Genomic DNA, 26727 nt, shown 5'->3' on the forward strand with positions numbered 1-26727 from the left:
CCCCCAAAACAGGATACACCTTTTCAGGGGTTCTTTTTGTACAAACTAAAGGTATCAATCATTTTCTACAGTAAAACCAATAATACAAGTTGTACTAAATACATCAAAAAGAATTAAAAGTGTGTTTGACAAAAACCCCAAACCCTTTCATTTCCTTTTTCCTTTGTCCCAATGGGAAATGGAATGGGCCACTGGAGAAGTGCAGTAGAAACTGACAGATCTGAAGTGACAGCTTGCACAACCTCAGCCACGTCAGGCAGTCTTCCTGTCCCTGTGGTTTCAACAGCCTGCTGCTCAGAAAGGGGAATATGTTACCTTGCAACTAAACCACACTGTACCGGCACCAGGTACAGCGGTTTCTGCTGTGTGACGTCTGAGAGAGCCCTCTGTTGAGTGGGATACAGTTTACTGACACGCTGCCCAAGTGGAAGCAGACACTCAATGTGGATTATGTAAAGGAAATTTGGTTAATGAGAAAGATGCATGCAGCTGAGAGAAGCGAGACACAAGCGTCAGCTCTATCCACATGTTTACCTTCTTAGAAATTACTGTGACTGTCTGTTTGTACATTTCAGACCTCTAGAAAGGAATGAGCCCCCAAGCTACAAGCCAAGAGACAATTTGACTTACTGCCATCTGAAGTTATTCCTGACTGGCCTTTTAGTTATTCACATACCACAATGACACAAGAGCACCTGGAAAACTGTGACCATGAGCTTGGGACTCAAGCATGTGGCAATGACATACTGAACGGTCTGTTATGCTGTTCAAAAAAACATTCAAGACTTATAAAGTGCATCTCGTAAAAAACAACAGTCAAACATCCAAAAAGCCTCCTAAAGGTAAAGCCTCGAGATCTCTTTCTGATCAGGTCAGGCTCTCGGCTGACAGCTGCATTAGTAATACGGACCTCGCTGCTGATGATATAAGACGGAAGAGGGTAATTGAGTGAAGGATCTGGATCCTGTTCCCCACAAGAGCGACAATCCTGAGGGAGGCATCCATTTCGAGTGCTGTCAGTGCCTTTAGAGGAGATTGATGTGTGTGTAACTAATCGCTCACTGGGCTTCTGCTACATCCAGTGAGAGTCTCTGACAGACGTCTATTCATAAGAGAGAAAAAAAGGGGCTACCAATTTGGAAATAAGTGCTACAATATGATTTCATTGTATTTTCCATCTCTACATTCCGTCTAAAGCCACTGAAGTGGCTAGAGAGAAAGTCAAAGAGCTTTTAAGTTCATGCATTGCGTGTTGACAGAATACAAGCAGGGATCCTAAAAATCCCTGAAATGGTTTGACGAATGCAATTTTTGTTCCTGTGTTGACACCTAAAACAGGATATGGCACATTTCTCAATCATTACTGAACCAGAGCGGTATACTGAAATGCCCTCTGCTGGACACTGTAAAGAGTGCAATTGAGACAAGGCCAAAAAATATAATGAGGTGTTCACAGTCAGCTTTAAACGAACCCTATCAAGAAAAAAGTAAAAGCCATTATACTGAAGTAATTGAATGAGTCAATATCACAAGCCTGGCTAAGTCCAATGGACCATGACCCATTCGTCTCCCTGACCCCAATTATTCTTCTGTTCAAAGGAAGCATATTCAGCTTTAGTCACAGCCTTATTAATAACAAACCTGCATTGAAAACAATTCACAAAGCCAGTAAACCTCTCAAGACATTTCCGGCTGGATGTTGTCATGATGTTAGTCTACAAAATGCCATTAACACAAGTGCACATGTGATCTTTTCCGGACACTTACCTAGGTAGGGGATGCAGGGGGCCATTTTGAGGGATCTGATGTACTCTCTCATGCGGTTGTAATTCTCTTCCTTTGACGTCAGGAAGTCAAGCTTCTCAAATGTGGCCTTGTCCTTTCGACTGATCAACTGTTCAGAACAGAAAGCACATAAGAAATGAACAGTTCATTCAGCAAATAAGGAACAGCTAATGGATGTCTAAATCTAAAACATCTATATCAGAGGTATTCAAAATGTGAGTACATATAAGGATAGGAACAAGTAGAAAATATTAATATATACAATACAAGTATATTTAAGAACAACATTTATTATTATTATGAATATATCCAGTTTAAATTTTACTTAAAGATAACTTTAAAAAAATCCTCCTCCTCCTCCTCCTCATAAAATAACATTTGCAGTTACCTCTCTTGATCTATTCAAATATAAATTTTTTTGTTAATAAATTCCAGTAATTTGGAAAACTCTTACAGTTATGTCTTTGAATACATTTTAAATTTCATAAAATAAAATACATTTGGAAAACTCTTACAGTTATGTCTTTGAATACATTTTAAATTTCATATAATAATATTCTTGGTTTTCCTTGGTGAATTTATCATAATAGAATAATAATATAAAATATTTTTCATCTCATCTTTCTCTCTGTGTTAATTCTGTATACTCAGAATAACAAATTCAGTTAATATACTGCATCTGGAAAATAATTAAAGTTACTCCCAATTGGATACTAACTTTAGTAGGGGGGACTTGAGGAGGTGTCGTTTTTAACATTTTGTTAGAGGGAAGTCCTACTAAGACTTCTGCTCTAAATAAAGCTGTCTGCAAATATGTTAAATATGAAAATTACAACACAATGAAATTGTACTGTATTAAGGGATAAGTTCCCATAATTCAGCACCTAAACTCCAGGCACTGGGTATATTTCTTATTACAGAAAGTGCATGATAATAATAAACAGGTTCAATGAGTGGCATAATTTCACCCAATGCTTCTTCACAGCACATGTGCTACATAAACAAATGGAATTACAAATACCAAAACCCCTATTAGGATTAACAAAAAGCTCATTAACTGAAGAATTCCATCCCAAATGACTTTATCACATCAAGAAATGGATTTCTACAAAGTACTTCAACATGCTCTTCTAATGTTAGACAGATACACATGTTGCTATCCAGTCAGTTCACTCTGTCATAGGATTGGTCAGGAAGAAGATTTTGTCCAACAATGCAAGCAACAGTTTCTGAATCCACACTGCTGGCAGATGACCTTCCACCAGTCTCCAGAGATGTACAGTAATCACACAGTACTGCTTTTCCCTTATTAATGTTCATACCTTGTTTAACCCTGTGTGTAAAATACATGCTATGTCTTCTGAAATAGATTTTTTTTTGTATTTATTTTTATTTTATTTTTTTAGTGAACTATTCCAAAAAATAAATAAATAAACAAAATACAAAATTAGGGTGAGGTAATGATGTCAGAGTTTTAATTTCTGGGTGAAATATGTCCTTCAATAAAACAACAAAAACTAAATAAAATAAAATACATAATGGTGTGGGTAAATTAGGATCAGCTTATGTATCTTTCTCAGGTGTAAAATATATAAATCAATTGTGCAAAAGTAAATTGATTTTCTCTCTCTAATTGATTTTCAAAAAAGAAAAACAAAACTATATATATATATATTTGGTGAACTATTCCTTTAAATAGCAAAACAAGGAAAACAAAACAATTAAAAAAATTTCTATCATATCTATATGAAGGAGTTGGTATTTGGAAAGTGTAAGATATTGAATGCCACATTCAAACGTCTATGCAAGACACTGAAAGACTAGCTCTCATTCATCATTTAGATGTTGGCCTAAAATGAACCTGAAGAATTTAACGAAACACTTGGATTTTTCTCCTTTGGAAACAGAAAAGTGATTTTTTTTCCTCCCTTTTTATTCAACAAAAGAAGTGGCAGAAACTGCAGTACTGAGATAATCCATCCTGAAAATTTGATCGTGACACCATCAATCATGGAGCCTGATATGGAAATTATAATATTATGACAAAGATTTGAAGAAGTACTATAAGCTAAGGGAGACTGCTTATGTTATTTTAAGGAAAAACTAATTACAAAGCAATTACAAATGATGAACACGGTAAATTATAACTGCACCAGTATGTTTCAGTGAATGTGATTTCCATGTGCGTGTGTGTGCGCCATCTCAGCAACAAGACTAGTCATTTTCTGCCTGATTTAGAGCAACCAAATGCCAAAACAAAGCTTTTTCTCATCTCCTTTATCAAGCATCCATCACCCGCCACCATGACCACAGCAGCAGCCGGCCTCCTTCCTCGAGTGCAGGGATTGAGAGGCTGCCACAGTGGCATTATTCATTCTCATAGACACATACACAGTGCTAAACAATCCCTCTGAGGGTGATAAAAGTGAGGGGGTTCCTTCAACCACTTACATCTTTATTTTATTTAGCAGTAACACATGAATGACTTTGAATACAGCACAGTTCATGGAGGTCAGCCCTGAGCTCTGTAGCCATTCCAGATAGCAGTTAAAGCCTCTATACATCAGCAGCTGTAAAGACAGAGCGGGACTGAGCTCAGGGACACATTCAGAACAACTTTCCATTTAGACTGAATTTGATGGGGATGAGCTTCTTAGCTTTAGTTGCAGTGTTAAGAGCTGGATTTGTCATTTGTCTTTTTTATTTAAGTTAGACAGGAACAAGAGCAGAAAAGGGGATCAGTTATTGGAAAATGGAAGTAGAAGAACGAATCATGCAAGAGAAAAGGAGTACTATGTACTGTTGCAATTCCTTATAAAATGACTGGCCAACTGGTTTTATTTATTCAACAAAGCAAATTTTTACTTGTATTTGACAGTTGGTAAGTATTCATTTGGACCCTGTCTGTGACACTGACAGAATGACACACTTTGGAATCAGGACATCATATGTCTGACTGTCAACAAATCCATGCTTCTCCATCTCGCATCTCTTTGCCAAAAGCTTGACATCTTTCCTTCTTTCTGTGAACATATTCTTTTAATACTTCCTTTCTCCATCTTTTCTTCTAACGCTTGTCAAATCTTCATTATATACAGTGAGTACGGAAAGTATTCAGACCCCCTTATATATATATATATATATATATATATATATATATATATATATATATATATTATATACAGTGAGTACGGAAAGTATTCAGACCCCCTTCAATTTTTCACTCTTTGTTATATTGCAGCCATTTGCTAAAATCATTTAAGTTCATTTTTTTCCTTATTAATGTATACACAGCACCCCATACTGACAGAAAAACACAGAATTGTTGACATTTTTGCAGATTTATTAAAAAACAAAAACTGAAATATCACATGGTCCTAAGTATTCAGACCCTTTGCTGTGACACTCATATATTTAACTCAGGTGCTGTCCATTTCTTCTGATCATCCTTGAGATGGTTCTACACCTTCATTTGAGTCCAGCTGTGTTTGATTATACTGATTGGACTTGATTAGGAAAGCCACACACCTGTCTATATAAGACCTTACAGCTCACAGTGCATGTCAGAGCAAATGAGAATCATGAGGTCAAAGGAACTGCCTGAAGAGCTCAGAGACAGAATTGTGGCAAGGCACAGATCTGGCCAACGATACAAACATTTTTTTTGCTGCACTTAAGGTTCCTAAGAGCACAGTGGCCTCAATAATCCTTAAATGGAAGACGTTTGGGACGACCAGAACCCTTCCTAGAGCTGGCTGTCCGGCCAAACTGAGCTATCGGGGGAGAAGAGCCTTGGTAAGAGAGGTGTAGAGAAGAACCCAAAGATCACTGTGGCTGAGCTCCTGAGATGCAGTCGGGAGATGGGAGAAAGTTGTAGAAAGTCAACCATCACTGCAGCCCTCCACCAGTCAGGGCTTTATGGCAGAGTGGCCCAACGGAAGCCTCTCCTCGGTGCAAGACACATGAAAAAACACCCGAAGGACTCCAAGATGGTGAGAAATAAGATTCTCTGGTCTGATGAGACCAAGACCTTTTTGGCCTCAATTCTAAGTGGTATGTGTGGAGAAAACCAGGCACTGCTCATCACCTGTCCAATACAGTCCCAACAGTGAAGCATGGTGGTGGCAGCATCATGCTGTGGGGGTGTTTTTTCAGCTGCAGGGACAGGACGACTGGTTGCAATCGAGGTAAAGATGAATGGGGCCAAGTACAGGGATATCCTGGACGAAAACCTTCTCCATAGTGCTCAGGACCTCAGACTGGGCTGAAGGTTCACCTTCCAACAAGACAATGACCCTAAGCACACAGCTAAAGTAACGAAGGAGTGGCTTCACAACAAACTCCTTGACTGTTCTTGAATGGCCCAGCCAGAGCCCTGACTTAAACCCAAATGTCCATCTCTGGAGAGACATGAAAATGGCTGTCCACCAACGTTTACCATCCAACCTGACAGAACTGGAGAGGATCTGCAAGGAAAAATGGCAGAGGATCCACAAATCCAGGTGTGAAAAACTTGTTGCATCTTTCCCAAAAAGACTCATGGCTGTATTAGATCAAAAGGGTGCTTCTATTTTGCATTATTTGTTCCATGGAAAAAACATTGAATTATATTATCAGAAATACCAATGTGCAGATGAAAGGGAAAAAAAGTGGTTTTCAAAACACCTGAAAGTGAGTAAATGACAAAAGAGATTTCATTTTTTGGGGGGAACAATTCCTTTAAACTAAACTAAACTAAACTAAACTAATAAAAGATTCCAAATCTTCCTAAATACAATAATATTTAAAAGTCCTTTAGTGTCTGCTACAGAAGCTGTGAAAAAATATAAGTGTGTGTATATATATATATATTTAAAATAAATTTAAATGTCAGATAATCAATTTCAGAATTGATTTACATAATCCGGTATGATATGCAACAAAATACTTAATATATTTCCAAGCCATATTTCTCATGATCTTTAAAATATTTAAATTTTAATGACTTGTGTAATCACATAAATATTTTTGTATATACATATGGCTTATGTATATTTCTATTTGTGTTATTATAATTGTTTTATTGACTATTTATATTCTAAATTAGGAGTCCAAGTCCAGACTGTTAACTAGAAGCATGAATAAAATGATCCAAAGAGCATCTTGAGTTTTTTTTTATTTATTTTTTTTATTTTTTTTATTATTTTTAAAGTGATCCCAGACTCACGGAGCCCATCATACACATATTGTAATACTGCTTAATTTTTACTTCATGACTGACAGCATCCTTTTATAAAGCAGTACAGACCAATAATTTCTGAATATAGTGATAAAGTCATATAACATCTATATCTTCATATATAATCTGTTCCAAAATGTGTACCAGTGAGCGCCGTGTTACTCCTAATTCATCACATGCCCATTGGGAAATCAGCAGTTAATCTTCAAATTAGTGGAAACAAGGCCTTGAAGTCAAGTGGTTCAGAAATTGGCTGGAACAAATGACATAAAGAATTACTCGATCCAGTCTGTGCCATGAGCAATGAAACATAAACCATTTGCACAGCAAGACCGAAAACAGTCATTATAGTCAGGAAAAACTGTCAGCAAATACATGCAAGTGCCTTTTCATTATGAACAGGACAACAGCTCCAATTTATAATTAAAACCGGACCATAGTTCAGTGCGCACATTTTCTCAAATTCAAGCTGCAGGGTTCTGAAACATACGGAAAAGAAACCTCTTAAAACAAGGCTGTGATGAATCAGAAGTTATCCCCAGAACTGATGCAGGCACACAGTGTCACGCCAATGTGCCATGTCAGTCTTTCTAATGAGACTTGATGCATTTTGAGATGCAAAGAACACTAATTAAGGTCTGTAGCCTTTTATAGGTGATTGCCATTTTACAATGCCTCACTGCACAAGCCACAAGTCAGTTTCTGTGTTTAGTTTTTACTGCTTAAGCTTTAGCATAAACCCAAAAATAAAAATAATCATCTAGAAAATTGCCATATTGTTTGTACTATAGGACTTAATTGCATGTTTTGATATAATGAATTACACTAATAATATTAATAAACTTTTTTGTTAAATGTAAATGTATGATATGATACATAACACTCTATTTAATAATGTCATTGTCAAAATTTCCTTGTGGCAAAGCTAAATGTATGTCAAGAGAGTTGGGCTTGTGGTATTAGACAAACGGTCCCACCGCAATTCCATATAAACAACATGCTCCCTCTTTTTCCATCTTTTCTCAATTTGCAAAAGTGCTGTGGCTCAGTGTGGAATGTCAACTCTTGCATCCCAAATCTAGGGGTCGACCGATTATCGGCGTGGCCGATTATCGGCCGCCGATATTAAGCATTTTTATTGTTATCGGCATCGGCCACTTTCAAAACCGATTTGCCGAAAAACCCATTTTATTTTGAAATGCGCGAACTGAAAACCTCATCAGAGCGCACCGCTCTGTGGCCTACACTAACCCCGCCCATCGTCCGTCTGATTTGTTGGGAGTCACGAGCCTGGCAATCAATACGTGTGTTCTGTACTCATTAAGCACAGTCAGGAGCTGCTTGCTTCAGTGCATCACACATCAATAAGTTATCTCTCGAAGGTTGAAGAATGCATAAACGTTCCTTAAGTTGCAATAAATAAACTACACTGATTGCAAAAAACACCTAAATATAATCGATTTATGATGACAAGCCCCGTTCAGTTAATACTGTGAAATCATTGCAGTGATATGCTTTAACGGATCATCACATCAGTGCTGAGATAGTGAAACAAACCTACTTCTCTCACCATTCGGCCAACTTAACGTTATATTGTGAATAGATTATAAAACACACGAATGAATTCACTCACCTCTGTGTTGTTCACAGCCTTCACTGAAACAGCGCCTTCAACGTGCACAGCGTCCGTTCGTTAGGGCTCTTAGTAAAAAAAAATGAGCATATTTGGAGAAATATTGCTTTTGTTTGCAAAATAATTTATCATACAACTGTTCAGAATTACTATTATGCAATTTGAAGAGCTGAAAAGGGCATCAAGCGCGAGCTCTGACGCCCTGACGCGACGCGAGCTCCCTATTCCTGATTTAATTATCTCCGCGGCCGCGCTCTCTCATTTGACTAATAAGGTGCGATTTGCCGCCCCCCTTCTGGTCTAATGCATCCCTTCTGCTGATAACTTTTATCCCCGGTGGGGATATGCAAACCCTCTGACGTCCAGATCTGAATCAAATGATTCGCATACGCGATCCGATTTCGAAAAGTGAATCATTTGCAAAATTCGGAGTTTTCAAAAAGCTCCGTTGTGTTCTTTGCTCGCTTTCTTCGGTGTAATTGTTGTTGTTTGAATAACCGTGGACATTAAATCATTACAATAAATAGGCCTAACTAGGCTTACAATTTTTTATTAAACTGAGATCACACTAAATACAATTTTCCGTCGTATTAAAAACATTTCATAAAATTTTTCAAAAGCATCCCCCCCCCCCCTCTGTTTATTTCACAAATCGCACCCTGCTAATAACCCTATGCTAATACCGTAAAGTGTCAATAATCTCACATTGCACGTTTCTGGATGACGCTGTACCTGTATACTAGTTTGTATCGCCGTGATAAACAGTCAAACAAAAAACGTTTTACACATCAAAATAAAAATAAAACACTATTACACATATGGGTTGTGTGAAATGCAATTCTGGGTTGCAAATATGCTAAATATAACACACACACACACACACACACACACACACACATACACATACATACATACATACATACATACAATTATATATATATATATATGTCATAATATAATATATATTTAGAGAGAGAGAGAAGATAAGAGATTAGCATTATTTTCCATTATTTGTCCATTTGTTGCTGTTTAAATTTGCTTTAAGTTTTACTTTGTTTATAGGATGCTGCTGATGGTATGCAACAGAATGGCTGATGGATGCTCCCAACTTTTTATCATTTCAGATCGGTTCAAAATATCGGTTATCGGTCTCCTTGATCTGTAATAATCGATATTTTTATTCTTAATTTTGACATTAATTTTCATTTTTACACTAGACACATATCGGTTCAAAATATCGGTTATCGGTCTCCTTGATCTGTAATAATCGATAATTTAAATTATAAATAAAAAAAATACAATAAAATACAATGTCAACTCTTGCATCCCAAATCATTAAGGCCCCTAGTGAGTCTAAACTCACTACCATCATGAAACAATTCACATTTAAATTATAATTTATTAAATGTCGATAAAATGCATATAATTTTCTACAAGTATCCTGACGTACTCCGCCTATTCGGCTGTGCTCACTGAGGGCTGGTTGTAAGTGTTGTCTGTACAGCATCTAGAGTTTAGCCCTTCTACTTTTTCCTCATGAAAAGAGGCCAAGAGGTTTTAGACCTCAAACTGGGGTGATGCAAATACTTATAAATAGATTTAAAGCTTTGGCAATGTTAAACAAGGTCTCAGAAACAGCTCTTTCAAAATTTTCCAAGCCACTTAAATGTTCAGAACGGGATCCGAAGGGCTCATTCTTTCACTGTCCTCATGCATTCAGACGCCCTTCTCATCTACATCTCTGCAAATAAGATCAATGGAAATCCAAGGGTACTAGGGCTCTCTGGAGAAACATATACAAACACTGCATTGTCAGCTAAATTCTAAATCAGCAGAACAGCTAGCATTTGGTGGATATGCACAATAATTCCCCTGTAAGTGAACAGAATATTAAATGAGTTTTTTTCCCCCTCATTTCTTCCTAAATAAAGTAATATGGACAATTCCTCTGTTGTAAAGGCTATGTCACTCTGATACTTTATCACAAATTAAAAATGTATTGTCATAATTAGGTATGATGTGATAACTAAAAACTAAATATCTAAGCAAAGCATATTTATAATTATCTTTAACAATTATTTTTGTGACTTACTGTACTGCTATTTACACAGATATTATAGTACACACATATTATGTTATTATAATTTGAAATATGGAAAATATAATAAAAAACAAACAAAACAAATTACTAAATAAAAAGAAATTAATAAAAAAAATAAATAAATAATTAAAAAAAAATAAAATAAAATTAAATAAAATAAAATAAAATAAAATATCCAAGTCCCCGTCAAGGTCTTACTTACCGCCCAGGTCTTGCTCAATCTGAAGATGGGTGCGCTCTGAAGTGCAGAGACCACTGACACCAGAGAGTGCAGGTTATTCAGCTCCAGGAGTTTCTATAAAGACAGAGAAAACACAATCTTAATAAACATTATCCACATTATCCATAAATGTAGTCTTAATAAAAACCTGGACCTGACCCACTAAATTAAAAGCCTTCTAATTTCCATTTAATATTGTAACACAGTTAATGTACACAGACTTTTATATTCAGTTATATTCTGCTTTCGGTTGTTTGTTCCAATGTGTTTTCCAGTCTGGTCACGTTATGATGTTGTCGTTCTTTTCTTTTCCACTAGGCTGACCTCTGTGAACTACTATGTGTCAACCACCTTTATGAAAAGTAGGTGAAAAAGCAACGATGCTTTAGTTTTTTAGTCATTGGCTGATCTGCTTTATCCATTATCATAACCGTTAGCGTAGCCCACTGAGGCTTACTGGGGCATGTCTACTGGTAGCAGGGTATACAGCTTTTTTTAGGTTTGGGTGAGTTTTCAACCTTAAGAAGTCATTCAGCGGGTTTTCCTGTGTCATGGAACATTGAGTTTCAGGAGAGCATGTATGCTGATTGAATTCACAGCAGTCTCTGTGTGTGTGGGACTGTTGGCACGAACGACAAGATAAGTTTCTAATCTGCATGATTGTTTGGAAAATGTTTTGATGCACCACTTCAGAAGAAATATGTACTTTTAAAATGTATAAAATTAAAGTTTAAATTAAATTAAAAAAATAAAAATCACGTGCAATAAAGATGTCCAGAAGAAAGACTAAAAATGACTAATTTTTATGACAGTTTCCAAACAAAACAAAATAGATTCCATGTTACTGTCACTTTACAGATTCAGAAGTTAGCAATTTACTTTGAACAGCTGAAATGGACTGGAAATATAAAACCACAATTTTTTTTAAAAATAATCTTTAAGTTAATTTTACAGTTCATTCACAAAATTTACCCTCAATATGATGTATTTGTACTAAATTCCATTTTAAAAGGAAAAAATATGCCCATATAACTTAAACACAATTGAGCGAAATGATTCAAGAGAAGATAATGAGAATAGCAGTTACATTGAAATGAGAAAATATGCTTATAGTGTTTAATGAATATTAATATTTATAGTGTTAAATTAAATAATGAGGGCATTTTTTATACAAGAAGGGCTTTTTCTATTGTCCCTGTGTTGTTTACTACCATCATTTGAAGATAATTCAGTTTTTTTGTGATTTAAATGTTTTATCACAAATGGAGGCAGAGGAAAAACTGATACATCGCTGGCTGTTTAAACTAAGTCTGAGATGGATCATGGTCAGATGAAGCCATTTTTACGATGTTCTCATCCTCAATTTATGCCATAAACACTCACCACTCCTGTGCAATGTCTCTGCTCATTCTCACGGACTTAAAACAGAAGCTTAAATCCATCAAGACTTGTATAATGTCATTAAAAGTGCACATTGTTAAAGGAAAATTCTTGAAAGTGCCCACGAAAACCTGCTTTGCTAGAACTTCTAATAAAACACCGTTAGTTATGGTAATGCCTGTGCCAAGGACAATTACTAGAATACCAAATGCAATCCAGATGCGAATACATATATTAATAAATGACTAAACTTGATAGAAGTTATAGGGTCAGTTATATTTCTGCTGCCATGGCAACACAGACAAAGAAAAATAACTAACAATAAATAAAGGAACCAAGCTGCACTGGCTGAAGGAACAGAGAAAACCAAAAAATGTCTCACCTTGGCAATTTTGATGAAATGGCCCAATATCTCTGCTCGGATTTTCAGTGTTTGAGCTGTCAATATCTCCCTCACTGCCCAGAAACTGACCTACAAGAAGAAAAGATGGTGAGTAAATCTAAATGCTCATTCTGCAGAGATAACCATGGTAATGGTGCATTGTTTAATTAAAAAATAGGATTCAGAATTTTTTTTTCTCAGCACAGTTCTCAGCAACAATTACTCAAAATGTGCAGCAAACACTAGTTATCAAAACTTTAGTACACTCCTAAAATGAACAAAGCCAGATTCATTTTTTTTTTTTTTTTAAATCCAGGAAATCGTTGCTTTATGAGAAAAACTGTTGGAAAAAATGGTTTTCAGACACAGTGTTTCCTCTTACTCACAGGCTTAAAAAAGAGCGAGAACATCAGTTAAATGAACCCAAGCAGCAAAACTGATTCTTTCCTTTTTTCCCCTCTGGAAATGTAAGACATTTGTTGTTGATGATGACATTAAAAGATTGAAATGGGAAGCATAATTGCAGACCTCAAATGGCCACTTACATTAAAATTCCAAGACATTTAAGCTCTGCCAAAATGAGATGCCATTTAAATAAAAATCATATTCATTCCTAATGCATACTGATCTTCGTAAGCAGATATTTATAGGCGTATTTCCAGAAATGGGGATAAGGAAAGTTTTGTGCATTTACAGTAAAAGTGTAAGAACTGAGGAATTGGCTCAAGTAATATTCTTGACTGGGTGGTACTTGGTTGTTGTTTTGTTTTATCAAAAGTGGCGCTTTGTCTGAGAGTTTAAGATCTGCTGTTTTAAAACAACAGTTAGGTCTGCGTGCAAGCACTATTTAGTATGTTCTTCACTGACCCTTCTAATGCCTTTAATGCCCCTTTAGTGCCACTGCAGCAGACCCCTAAAAAAATAGCATGATGGATTTATCTATCTGAGGCACCTGTTTGCACTAAAAACTGTAATATACAGTGAAAAGAGTAAATTTAAGGTGATTTAAGTGAAAGTGAAAGTGACGTGACATACAGCCAAGTATGGTGACCCATATTTGGAATTTGTGCACTGCATTTAACCAAAAAAAAAAAAAAAAAAAAAATCTATACCTGTTATGAAACTGTATTTTTAGTAACTGTAAAGTTTAGCAAACATGGAATAAACACTGGCGCCTAAAGCTAGTGCAATATTGCTTACCTGGTTAAATCTCCGTGTGAAGGCCACAACGTTGGGTGAAAGGCTATGCTTCTCCTTCTTGTTCCATCCACAGCTCGCCAGCTCCTAAACAACCAAACAGTCAATTCAACCTGGCCACAGGGCTTTTTTTAAGTGCAATATTTAAGTCTAATGTGTGCATTTTATCTACTGTTCAACTGGTCATTTTGAATTTAATTCATTCTTGCTAATAAATAGTATCACTTCCATTATCTTTTGAAAGGCAGTGTACTCTGATATTAATAAAATCTCATTCAACTTCTCTTTCATTACACATGCCTTAAACCAGTAATTCATTCATTCATGAAGTCTAAAAAACATGAAGTCTGGCTAAAAAGAAGGCATAAATAGGTAAAATACCCACAACACTTGAAGCACCACACCCTTTTCCACTTAACATTAGTGAAAAATTACTACATATTTTACTATATTGTATCTCTTATTGACCTACTATAAATATACCAGCCTTGTATTGACTTCATTTAGATGTAATTTCTAAATTAACTGTAGGAATTTTAGTTTTTGTAAAACTGGGAGAAAAAAATGCACAGAAAAACAACACATCTGCTGGTTTCATCTCATCGACAGAACAGTTTTGCATTGGGACGTTATATGGTTCTAAGCCTCCTCAGGTTCACAGAGCAGTGAACACTAACACTTTTATAGTATCGTGCAGACCAACAGCAGATGGAAACTTTCAAAGGCATTTCAGTTTCCACACGGACTAAGTGGAGTGGAGTTTCCATGTGAATAAGCATCTCAGTCTGGGTACAGTACCTTACCTAAATATTTTAGGTCTGTTTGCTAAGTCATCACTTTAAGCCACATATTTTGTGGACTGAACAGTCAGGGACAAAGCACAGCTATAGTGTAAGAGGTCTTGTTTGGTTATACACTACCATTCAAAAGTTCATGGTCTGTAAGATTTTATCTATTTATCGTTTATTTTAAATGGATCAAAAGTGACAGTGAAGACTTTTACATTGTTACAAAATATTTCTCTATCAAATAAATACTGTTCTTTTAAACTTTCTATTCTTCAGAATATCCTGGAATATTCCACATGACATGGCCACTTTAAAACCTACAAACTTTCATTCTGACTCTATATAATTTCTGCAAAATGTCTGTAGCCAAAGACAACTGTAGAACACACCACTATATCCAAAGAGACACTGGCTGCTCACAATAAGCATTAACAATTTAGCGGCTGTTCTAGAACCATCGTGCATCTGAAATCTATTAATCCAGTTGCCCGTGTCAATTTCATGAACATCTCTTTTTAGAATCCGCAATAATCCCTGAAGCATGCAGCTGAAATATTGATGAATGAATGTATGCACATGTGGTCAAACACAAAAATGTACTTATACTAGTGTTTCCACAGGCCAATGAAACTTACAGGCAAAGAGCTCAACAATAACAAGCCCACTTTCGTGTGTCAAATATGTCAGGGTTGGAAAGACTGAGTGTAATGAATGAGTCCTAAATTAGTGGACGAGGCGGTCAAACTCAGCATTTTTAAAATTAGCTCTTTTCCAGTGGGAACTTACTGCTGTAAGCAAATTAACTCAATGTGTATCACAATCTAGTCTTCTTCAGAGAAGGTATACCAGGGTAGATGTTTTGTTACTTTTTATCAATCAACTGAAAAAATTACTGTATGTGTGCAGAAAGCTGCTGAGATGCAAACATGTCTAAAGGAATGAGAAGAGAAGATTCATCTTGACATAAAATAAACTCATACTCCACAAATCGGATAATTTCCCTAAACATCAATTAAAAAAGAGATAAAACACTTTGACACTGTTTCTTACACCCAATCCAGAACTTGACTAGTGTTTTAGAATGTCAAACACCTACACAGGGGGTTTAACTGCTTTGTTTTTTTACAGTTTGAAGGACATATCCTTTCATTTAGATGGGTATGTTTTAGATGATAAAGGGAGAATCGCAATAACTGTGGTCAGTATTAAATCAACCCTGTTAATGCATAATTTTTCCTCATTATATAAAAAGGAACATTTTTAAACATTGTGTCATCCAAGAAGCTTGGCCAGCCAGTCAAGCTCAACCTTTAAACTCAGTTACCAACATTATTATAAAAATATTATCAAACAAATAGTTTTATTTGTTGATCAATAACTACAAACCAGCACACAGTGCCACAAATTAGCTAGTCCCTACTGAGTGACAGCTTAATTTGGAATAAATATTACTAATATTGATAATAATAACTATGTTACTGTACATGTAAGCCTGTTATCTATTGTTTTGTTCATTTTTATTTTTAGTGCAAGAATAATATGCTCAAAAAGGCTCTATTTTAAAATACAGTTCAAACAGTAATATTGTAAAATAGTATTATAATTCAAAATAACTATTTTGTACTATTTTGTACAGTTTAATGTACTTTAAACTTAATTTATACCTGTGATGCCAAAGCTGAAATTTCAGCAGTCTTCAGTGTCACATGATCCTTCAGAAATCATTCTAACATGCTGATTTGGTGTTGAAAACAATTGTCCTGATTACTATATGTGTAGAAACAGTGATAGAAATTCTTTTAATAACAAAGTTCAAAAGAACAGCATTTATTTGAAATGAAATTTTCTTTGTAACACTGTTAAATATTTTTTACTGTCCCTTTCAATCAATTTAATGCACCCCTGCTGAAAAAATGTTCTTACTGACAATAAACTTTTAAATTAAATATATAAAATAAACCTGATTTTAATTAAAGGAATACTCCACCCCAAAATGAAACTTTTGTCATTAATCACTTACCCCCATGTTGTTCCAAACCCGTAAAAGCTCCGTTCCTCTTCGGAACACAATTTAAGATATTTTGGATGAAAACCGGGAGGCCTGTGACTGTCCCATAGACTGCCAAGTAAATAGCAGTGTCAAGGTCCAGAAAAGGAATGAAAGTCGTCGTCAGAATACTCATCTGCCATCAAACGTGCAATCTGGGTTAAATGAAGCAACGGGAACACTGAGTATTCTGACGTCAACTTTCATTAATTCCCGTCGCTTCAAATAACTCAGATTGCACATCTGATGGCAGATGAGTATTCTGACGTCAACTTTCATTCCTTTTATGGACCTTGACACTGTTATTTACTTGACAAACTATGGGACAGTCACAGGCCTGCCGGTTTTCATCCAAAATATCTTAAATTGTGTTCCGAAGACGAACTGAGCTTTTACGGGTTTGGAACAACATGGGGGTAAGTGATTAATGACAAAATTTTCATTTTTGGTTGGAGTATCCCTTTAAGTACCTTCTTTCAGCCCCATTTTGTCCTTTATTCATGGAAAGTGCTAAAACTCAGAAATCAAAATTGTTAACACACCAAACCGTTGGCTGGGTTCACCAGAATCAATCATAACAGCAATGGATGAAATTCTCATAATGCTAGCTATTAATGCTGCCATGCGGAAAAACAATAAATAACAATAAGCCAATGGCCTTTTTAAAAAATCCACTCTGGAATACCTGTGGCTGTCAATGAGAAACGATTCTAAAATAATGAGAACTCAAATCCACACTGACTCATTAGTGCACACAGCTCACAGAGGTGATGTCATACAGTATTAACTGAGAACTTCAAAGATGTAGGTCAATGGCACTCACCTCACTTATGCTCACTCATACTCTGGAAAAACATCAAACAATCCTGAATCACATGTTCGATTTGCTCATCTCTTTGAAAAAGGCCAGAGATTCACACCAATTAATGGAAGCAAATGATTCCATTCGTGAAGCATTAAGAAAAGGAGCTTGGTTCAGACTAATTGCCAAACAGACTGGCAAACAACTCTCTGCTCAAGCATTACACCGTTACTGGATAGAATGTCTGGAGAGATCTGGAAGAAGCCTGGCTAATATTTCTTCATGATAATATGGCTTTCTCTCCAGACTCATATTAACCCTAAAATATGAGACAAATGTGAGATGTGGTCTTTTTTTTTTTTTCGTTGATTTGATTAAACTGTCTTTGACCATGTGATGGAATCAGTTTCCATACTGGATGGTTCCAATATTATATATATATATATATATATATATATATATCCATATTTATTATTTGGTTCATATTATATATTTTTCTCTCTGCTTCTCGGTCCCTGAACCTGATCATAGCAAGACAACCTATGAAAACTAAACACTTATGTAAGATCTGGATAACAGCTAACATGTTAAAGGCCCATATGTAAATGTCAATGAAAATTGATCACACTGAAAACCTGCAATAAACTGTAAAATGCCTTGGCAGACCGGTTTTCGTTATCTGGGGAAAAACCAAGCACTTCTCACTGGTCCTGGTCCAAATCTATCATATCTGTTATGAGAGTCTTTCCATTGCCGTCTTCACATAAAATGTTAATTAAGGAAAGTACCGAAGCCTCTGTAACTCAGAGCAGAGGATAAGCTCTGGGTAAAGCAATGGAAGAATGTGGAGCTAGATGCTGTGGGTACCGTGGTCTGTGTGTGTACAGTATGCGTGTCATTAAAGCACTGCTATAGTGCCACGTCACAGGTATCTGTAGCAACACAGAGCAGAGCACATGAGATCATTTGTGTGGCTTGATAAACACAGAGGATGTGTATTTAGTGTCTCACCTCAGGCTGTATCGCTTTGAATACAGGAGCATCCATCAAAGTGATCTGACTCTGCAAAATAAAAGCTACAGCTTAGTATTAAACTGAGTGTTTCAAGCTTGAAAAAGATCATTTTGTCATCATTTAATACCTCAGATCATTCTAAACCTGTATGACTTTCTTTCTAGCATTGAAGACAATGTTTAGCAGAATATTCAAGCTGGTCTTTTCCTTACAATGAAAGCAGATGGAGACCGTTGTCATCTGTGGTCACTATTTACTTTCATTGTATGGGAAAAAGCAAATACTTACAATTTAAGAGTGAACTACATTTACATTTACACTATTACATTAACATATTTAAATAAGGCACTCATTTTTGTTTTGCATGCATATTTTTGTTTGTACATTTTCAAACATACTTTACAAAATTACTATTGATTTCTTGGGGGGGTGAAACATTTTTACAGTGGAAAAAATTGAGAAAGCACATTTAATAGAGTGTAGTGGGTTTCTATAATTATAAAAAGAGCAATATCTAATGAATAGGTAATTAAATGCTTCCCTTAAGCTCACATATTACATTTATGAGATGGAAAGACAAAATTTCAGAACTACTTTAGGCCATTGTGCACTTAAAGTCAGGGACGAAATTGACATCAATCAGTATGAGAAATGCTCTGATAGTAAGTGCTGCCAAAGTCTGAGAACATTTTATTTAACAATGATGCATATGTTTTTCAAAAAACTGAAATATGTTGCCCTAGCTTCAAATCAATGCAGTTTCCATGCCAAAACCTTACTGCGTGGTAAAATGAGTATAAAAATTAGTTAAAAAAAACAAACAAACATGTTTTTGTGTTTTATTTTTTCTAATACAGATGAGGCTTTAAGAAAGTTCAAATTTTAATGCCCTATCATCAACTAATAATAAAGGCAAATAAAAGTAATGCAACTCATATCTCTTATCTGGATTTTAAACTTGATTTTAAATCCAAAATTCAACTTCAGAAGAGAAATGAGGTTTCTGTGAGACTGAAGTTTAGGATTCTATTAACTGAAAAGCATGCACTCTTTTTATTGTATTTTTTGTATCTGTCAATGGAAGTAAAATTTTAGTTTTTTGTGCCACTAGCAGCCATTTCCATAACTGCAGCAATTTGCACCTTCATCAACATATTTCCCAAGATGAATGCAGTGTCATGCATTTAGAAACTTACAGCAAACTCCTCAGGTGTCACTTTGAGCATGTCAAACACCACCGCGTCAAAGCTCTTGGCAGAGTCCAAACTCCGTCCATCCAGGGACTCTGAACTACTGCTGTCCTGCAGACACAGGAGGAAGACAATTAGGCAGGAAAGAGAAAGAAGAGCTGGACATTATATCAGGAAAGATATTTCATACAACTATTAAATCCATATGGACAAAGAGCCATGGCCAGCTGCATTCTTCCTGTGGACATTTAATCAGTTTAATTACCTTTGTCCATTTGAATTACTTCATTCCATTTGATTATTCAGCACACATGGTAAAAGTGGATCAGAATGCAACCACATCACTTTATTAACAGGCAATGCGCCAATCCAGCCCATATTGTAATTAAAGCCAGACAAAATATAGACCACATAACAAAGGCCAGAGAAAGAAAGAAACAGTCACTATGAAAAGAACGGTTTCTCCTCGGCAAATTATCCTGACAGATCCCCTTTGAAGTTCCCCCATTCCATCCAGTGTAATATCTGTACTGATGTAAAATCTCAGTCTTATCTTCTCAGTGTCTTATCTGCTCTGTTTGCACCCTTAACCGCTGGAAGATTCGTTCATGCCCTCATTTCAGATTATTACTATTCACTGTGTGCACTATCATTCAAAAGTTTGAAGTCAGTAAAATGAGATCATAATAAATTAATTATTTTATTCAGAAAGGATAGATTATACTGATCAATAGTGACAGTAAAGACTTTTATTATGTTACTAAAGATTTCTATTTCAAATAAATGCTGTTCTTTTTATTCAGCAACAATGATAATAATAAGAAATGTTTCTTGAACATCCAATCAACATATTAGAATGATTTCTGAAGGATCATGTGACACTGAAGACTGGAGTAATTCAACTTTTCCAACACATATGGACTACATTTAAAAATATTAAAATGGAAAAGTTATTTTAAATTGTAATACTTCAAAATATAACAGTTTTTACTGTATTTTTGATCAAATAAATGCTTCTTTCAAAAAATCTTACCAATCCCAAACCTTTAAATGGTAGTGTATATTAATTATCAAGCTTTAGTACATCGTGTCTGTATTCATAAGAGTGGATGGTCTCATAGGCAGGCTGTGAAACATTCTTCTTTCTCAATCTAAGATCATTTTTCTTGGTCTGTAATGATATAAACTACTAGTACATTTCACTTTTGGGACATTAATGGTTTCTCTGCTGAATCTTTAAGCCCTGCCCTTTTTTAATAAATATTCATGATCACCAATATCCCTATTTCCTTGGCCTTTTTCTATGTTACCATTAATCTTATATGTATTGCTCCTCTGTATATGTTCTAATGCTTTATAAACATAAACATTTGTTGTTGTTTTATATATTTGCCAACAGAACAGATGATGATGAGAACGGGCCAACAAGCTGCTGTTTCTCTGATATGATTCCCTCAGCAAGCCAATATCATGTGATCTAACTTGGATACTGTACACAACATTCAGCTCAGACTCAACAGCGACCCCAATCAGTGTCTGAGCAATCACATGCACCACTGAGGCTACAATAATCAGCTGCAATAAATCTCCAATTTATAATCCCTTATGCACAGTTTAATGTTCAGTGCTGATGCTTTAGCAGTTTACTGATTATCCTTGTTTACCAGTCTGATACTTGCCATTGATCCTGGCAAGAACACTAAATAAAATAAAAGTAAAATTAAAAATGACATTAAATAAAATAAAAGAGATAAATCTATGGCACAGCTATGTAGAAAATTGGCCGATGGGTATAATGATCAAATATAAATCAAGACAGGCACTGTTATAAACAGCCAAACATTTCAAGACAATTGTTGTCATAGTTGAACTCTTTAGTAAACAAATAGATGTGTTTTAGTACCTGTGTGTGGCGGGAGGTGATGCTGACGCTGGCAGGGAGTCCATTCCTCCTGTACATGCTCTCAGTCAGAAGAGAAGACCCACCACACACAACCTCTCAGCCATCCCTGGAACACACAAGCACACACATTACAACTTTTTTATGCTAAACTGGGTATAGGTGTATATGGCACCTAGATTTTGTTTTATTAAGCCTATTAAATAGAAATTATGATTTAAAATAAAATACTGAACTTTTATTATAGCCATTATTGTTCAACACACTGTGCTACTGTATTTGGGATCAACTCATTCTGAGGAGCAATGCATAACATTGCCAGTAGAGGGAGGTCTTCACTATAAATGCAGCGTCTCTCCCCTCAACATGACTCCTGCATTTGCCCTACATTCTGCCACATACTTATCAGAGCAATATTATGAAAAGACCCTGCAGAGCTGCTCTCCTGTGTGCTGTTCAATGACATATTTCAGTCTGTATGGCCAAATAGAGTGCAGAATTGAAGTGCACGAGTAACAGAAGAAATGTCTACAGATTACTGCTTTCAAAAACAGTGGATCTCAGCTGATTGTGCTTCAGGATCCAGACTTTTCAGTTTGATAGTAAATGGTCACCCAACAATTTTAAATATTGGGTACACTGAACAATATTTAAAAAAAAATACCATACAGGATAAAGCACTGGAATGTTTTATTATTACCAAAAAGCACAGGGCCAGCAGTATACTGAAATTAACAGGAGAAGCTAACATCATCGCCTGTTCAAATCAATAGGAGACTTGCAGATGCAGCTTATTATTTGTAGTTATATATAAATAATAAATATTAACTGAAATATAACCAAAATTAAACTTATTGCATTTTTAGCTAGTTGCCACAGCACCATTTCATGTTTTACTTGATGTGCTACAATAAATAAAACTAAAAATGAAATAAAACTAAAACTGAAAAATAATAATAGCCTAATAATAATAATAATAAAACCTCCATAGACATTTAAAAAAAAAAAAAAACTAAACTAACATGACAAAACACAAAATTACTAAAACTTTCAAATGAAAATGATAAATATAAAAATAAAAACATTCAAAATAATAATAATAAAAACTATAATAGTATCTCAACGATAATAAAATAACACTGACACCCTATGTGCTCATTACCAGAAAACAATTATGTAAAGCAATAACAAACTAGAAGAGATGACCTCAGCATATTCAGCTCAAGTTATGAAAGAGCAGGTTTAGCAATGCGATATCAAGAGAAAGTGTATGACAGGCAGACAGGAAAGGAAAAAGTTACCATGTTACACAAAGCAGTTTCAATTAAGGGGTTTAATAATTTGATATTGTATATCAAATTTCAAAATGGTATTTTCATTATATTGACCCATTAGAAGACATTTATTTTTACAACAACTAACCAGTATCAATAATACTTTAATACAATATGTATAAATTTGCATACCCATTCTGTTTTTCCAGATCTTTCACATGGCTAATATACGCACAGTAGCGTTGGTGAAGGCCATCCCAAGCCACGGTTCTCAAGTAATACTGAAAGAGAAATAGAGATAAAAAAACCATTATGATCATTATGAGCTCAATAAACTCTGACTTTATGATTAATTGAGATGTTTTATGCTTCATGATTATTACACAATCACTAACATGGATAAAATGTTGAACTATAGTGTTTGAAAGTTAAATATCCCAGCCAGAGGCATGGATAAACTCACTGTTTACCTGAGAACTAGTGTAACCAAGTGTGAAGAATTCAGTCCACACTGATAGCACTCATGTTTGCTGTCCACGTGCAGGACTGCATTTGTCTATATATCTACATATGTCTTGCTTATGAATGCCTGATTTATGTCTAGCTGTTATACTAGCTAAACTACTGTTCAAAAGTTTGGGGTTGGTAAAATTTTTGAACGAAAAAGAGAAACTTTCATGTTCATTAAAGACTTTAATGCTCACCAGGCTGCATTTGTTCACTATATCTTACAATATTACAGACATTTTAAAATAACTGCTTTTTAAATGTAATTCATTCCTGTGATGTCAAAGTTGAATATTCAGCAGCCATGACTGAAACAGACATTCTTTAATGAACAGAAAGTTCAAATGTTAAAGCTGTCATCTTCCAATGCATCATACCATAGCAACCACAGACAAAGCCTGTAACTACAACACAGCTAAAAAGAAAACTTCAGCCAAACTGTAACCTACAAAACATTTTGGATTGTTGTTTGAAAGTACACCGCCCTGCAGGTAAGATAACTTGGCTTGATACAATAAACACAGAATTTTGAACATATGCTTAGATGTTTCTTCAGATAGGGATAATAATATAAAATCAGTCAGTCTTTATCATAAAATAAAAACCCTGACCGGGAGATCTGGATCCGACGTGAAGTATAACTATTCCAAGTTTCTAATATAATTGGAATAGTACCGTTTCAACTTGAAACGGTACTATTCCAATCGGTACTATTCAATTATATTAGATTAGCTTAAATTTTGATCAAATAAATGCTTCTTTCAAAAAAATCTTACCAATCCAAACTTTAAATGGTAGTGTATATTAATTATCAAGCTTTAGTACATCGTGTCTGTATTCATAAGAGTGGATGGTCTCATAGGCAGGCTGTGAAACATTCTTCTTTCTCAATCTAAGATCATTTTTCTGGTCTGTAATGATATAAACTACTAGTACATTTCACTTTTGGGACATTAATGGTTTCTCTGCTGAATCTTTAAGCCCTGCCCTTTTTTAATAAATATTCATGATCACCAATATCCCTATTTCCTTGGCCTTTTTCTATGTTACCATTAATCTTATATGTATTGCTCCTCTGTATATGTTCTAATGCTTATAAACATAAACATTTGTTGTTGTTTTATATTTGCCAACAGAACAGATGATGATGAGAACGGGCCAACAAGCTGCTGTTTCTCTGATATGATTCCCTCAGCAAGCCAATATCATGTGATCTAACTTGGATACTGTACACAACATTCAGCTCAGACTCAACAGCGACCCCAATCAGTGTCTGAGCAATCACATGCACCACTGAGGCTACAATAATCAGCTGCAATAAATCTCCAATTTATAATCCCTTATGCACAGTTTAATGTTCAGTGCTGATGCTTTTAGCAGTTTACTGATTATCCTTGTTTACCAGTCTGATACTTTGCCATTGATCCTGGCAAGAACACTAAATAAAATAAAAGTAAAATTAAAAATGGCATTAAATAAAATAAAAGAGATAAATCTATGGCACAGCTATGTAGAAAATTGGCCGATGGGTTATAATGATCAAATATAAATCAAGACAGGCACTGTTATATAAACAGCCAAACATTCTCCTGTACATTGTTGTCATAGTTGAACTCTTTAGTAAACAAATAGATGTGTTTTAGTACCTGTGTGTGGCGGGAGGTGATGCTGACGCTGGCAGGGAGTCCATTCCTCCTGTACATGCTCGCTCAGTCAGAAGAGAAGACCCACCACACACAAACCTCTCAGCCATCCCTGGAACACACAAGCACACACATTACAACTTTTTTATGTTAAAATGGGTATAGGTGTATATGGCACCTAGATTTTGTTTTATTAAGCCTATTAAATAGAAATTATGATTTAAAATAAAATACTGAACTTTTATTATAGCCATTATTGTTCAACACACTGTGCTACTGTATTTGGGATCAACTCATTCTGAGGAGCAATGCATAATATTGCCAGTAGAGGGAGGTCTTCACTATAAATGCAGCGTCTCTCCCCTCAACATGACTCCTGCATTTGCCCTACATTCTGCCACATACTTATCAGAGCAATATTATGAAAAGACCCTGCAGAGCTGCTCTCCTGTGTGCTGTTCAATGACATATTTCAGTCTGTATGGCCAAATAGAGTGCAGAATTGAAGTGCACGAGTAACAGAAGAAATGTCTACAGATTACTGCTTTCAAAAACAGTGGATCTCAGCTGATTGTGCTTCAGGATCCAGATTTTCAGTTTGATAGTAAATGGTCACCCAACAATTTTAAATATTGGTTACTGAACAATATTTTAAAAAAAATACCCTTAAAATAAAGCACTGGAATGTTTTATTATTACCAAAAAGCACAGGGCCAGCAGTATACTGAAATTAACAGGAGAAGCTAACATCATCGCCTGTTCAAATCAATAGGAGACTTGCAGATGCAGCTTATTATTTGTAGTTATATATAAATAATAAATATTAACTGAAATATAACCAAAATTAAACTTATTGCATTTTTTAGCTAGTTGCCACAGCACCATTTCATGTTTTACTTGATGTGCTACAATAAATAAAACTAAAAATGAAATAAAACTAAAACTGAAAAATAATAATAGCCTAATAATAATAATAATAAAACCTCCATAGACATTTAAAAAAAAAAAAAAAACAAACATGACAAAACACAAAAATTACTAAAACTTTCAAATGAAAATGATAAATATAAAAATAAAAACATTCAAAATAATAATAATAAAAACTATAATAGTATCTCAACGATAATAAAATAACACTGACACCCTATGTGCTCATTACCAGAAAACAATTATGTAAAGCAATAAACAAACTAGAAGAGATGACCTCAGCATATTCAGCTCCAGTTATGAAAGAGTAGGTTTAGCAATGCGATATCAAGAGAAAGTGTATGACAGGCAGACAGGAAGGGGAAAAAGTTACCATGTTACACAAAGCAGTTTCAATTAAGGGGTTTAATAATTTGATATTGTATATCAAATTTCAAAATGGTATTTCATTATATGACCCCATTAGAAGACATTTATTTTTACAACAACTAACCAGTATCAATAATACTTTAATACAATATGTATAAATTTGCATACCCATTCTGTTTTTCCAGATCTTTCACATGGCTAAAATAACAACAGCATCGTTGAAGAACACCACAACAAACGGTTCTCAAGTAATACTGAAAGAGAAAGAGAGATAACAGGAAAAAGACATTATGATCATTATTATCGCAATAAACTCTGACTTTATGATTAATTGAGATGTTTTATGCTTC

General features: G+C 35.2%; 1 protein-coding gene across 2 annotated transcripts in view; it reads right to left on the reverse strand.

Annotated features, from left to right (window-relative positions):
- Window positions 1-26727, reverse strand: part of LOC109052592 (ras-specific guanine nucleotide-releasing factor RalGPS1-like) — an 85667-nt gene that overhangs the window by 52614 nt on the left and 6326 nt on the right. For both annotated transcript variants that reach the window (XM_042762490.1, XM_042762489.1), the window contains exons 2-9: window positions 23124-23212; window positions 21661-21766; window positions 19764-19868; window positions 18565-18615; window positions 13920-14003; window positions 12720-12809; window positions 10940-11032; window positions 1768-1894 (exon numbers count right to left, since the gene is read on the reverse strand). In XM_042762490.1, coding sequence (XP_042618424.1) covers window positions 1768-1894; window positions 10940-11032; window positions 12720-12809; window positions 13920-14003; window positions 18565-18615; window positions 19764-19868; window positions 21661-21717 — 607 coding nt within the window. In that variant the 5' untranslated portion in view covers window positions 21718-21766; window positions 23124-23212. The remainder of the gene's footprint in view (window positions 1-1767; window positions 1895-10939; window positions 11033-12719; window positions 12810-13919; window positions 14004-18564; window positions 18616-19763; window positions 19869-21660; window positions 21767-23123; window positions 23213-26727) is intronic.

The sequence above is a fragment of the Cyprinus carpio genome, chromosome A8 (genome assembly GCF_018340385.1).
Source record: "Cyprinus carpio isolate SPL01 chromosome A8, ASM1834038v1, whole genome shotgun sequence".
In the NCBI taxonomy this organism is placed as follows: domain Eukaryota; kingdom Metazoa; phylum Chordata; class Actinopteri; order Cypriniformes; family Cyprinidae; genus Cyprinus; species Cyprinus carpio.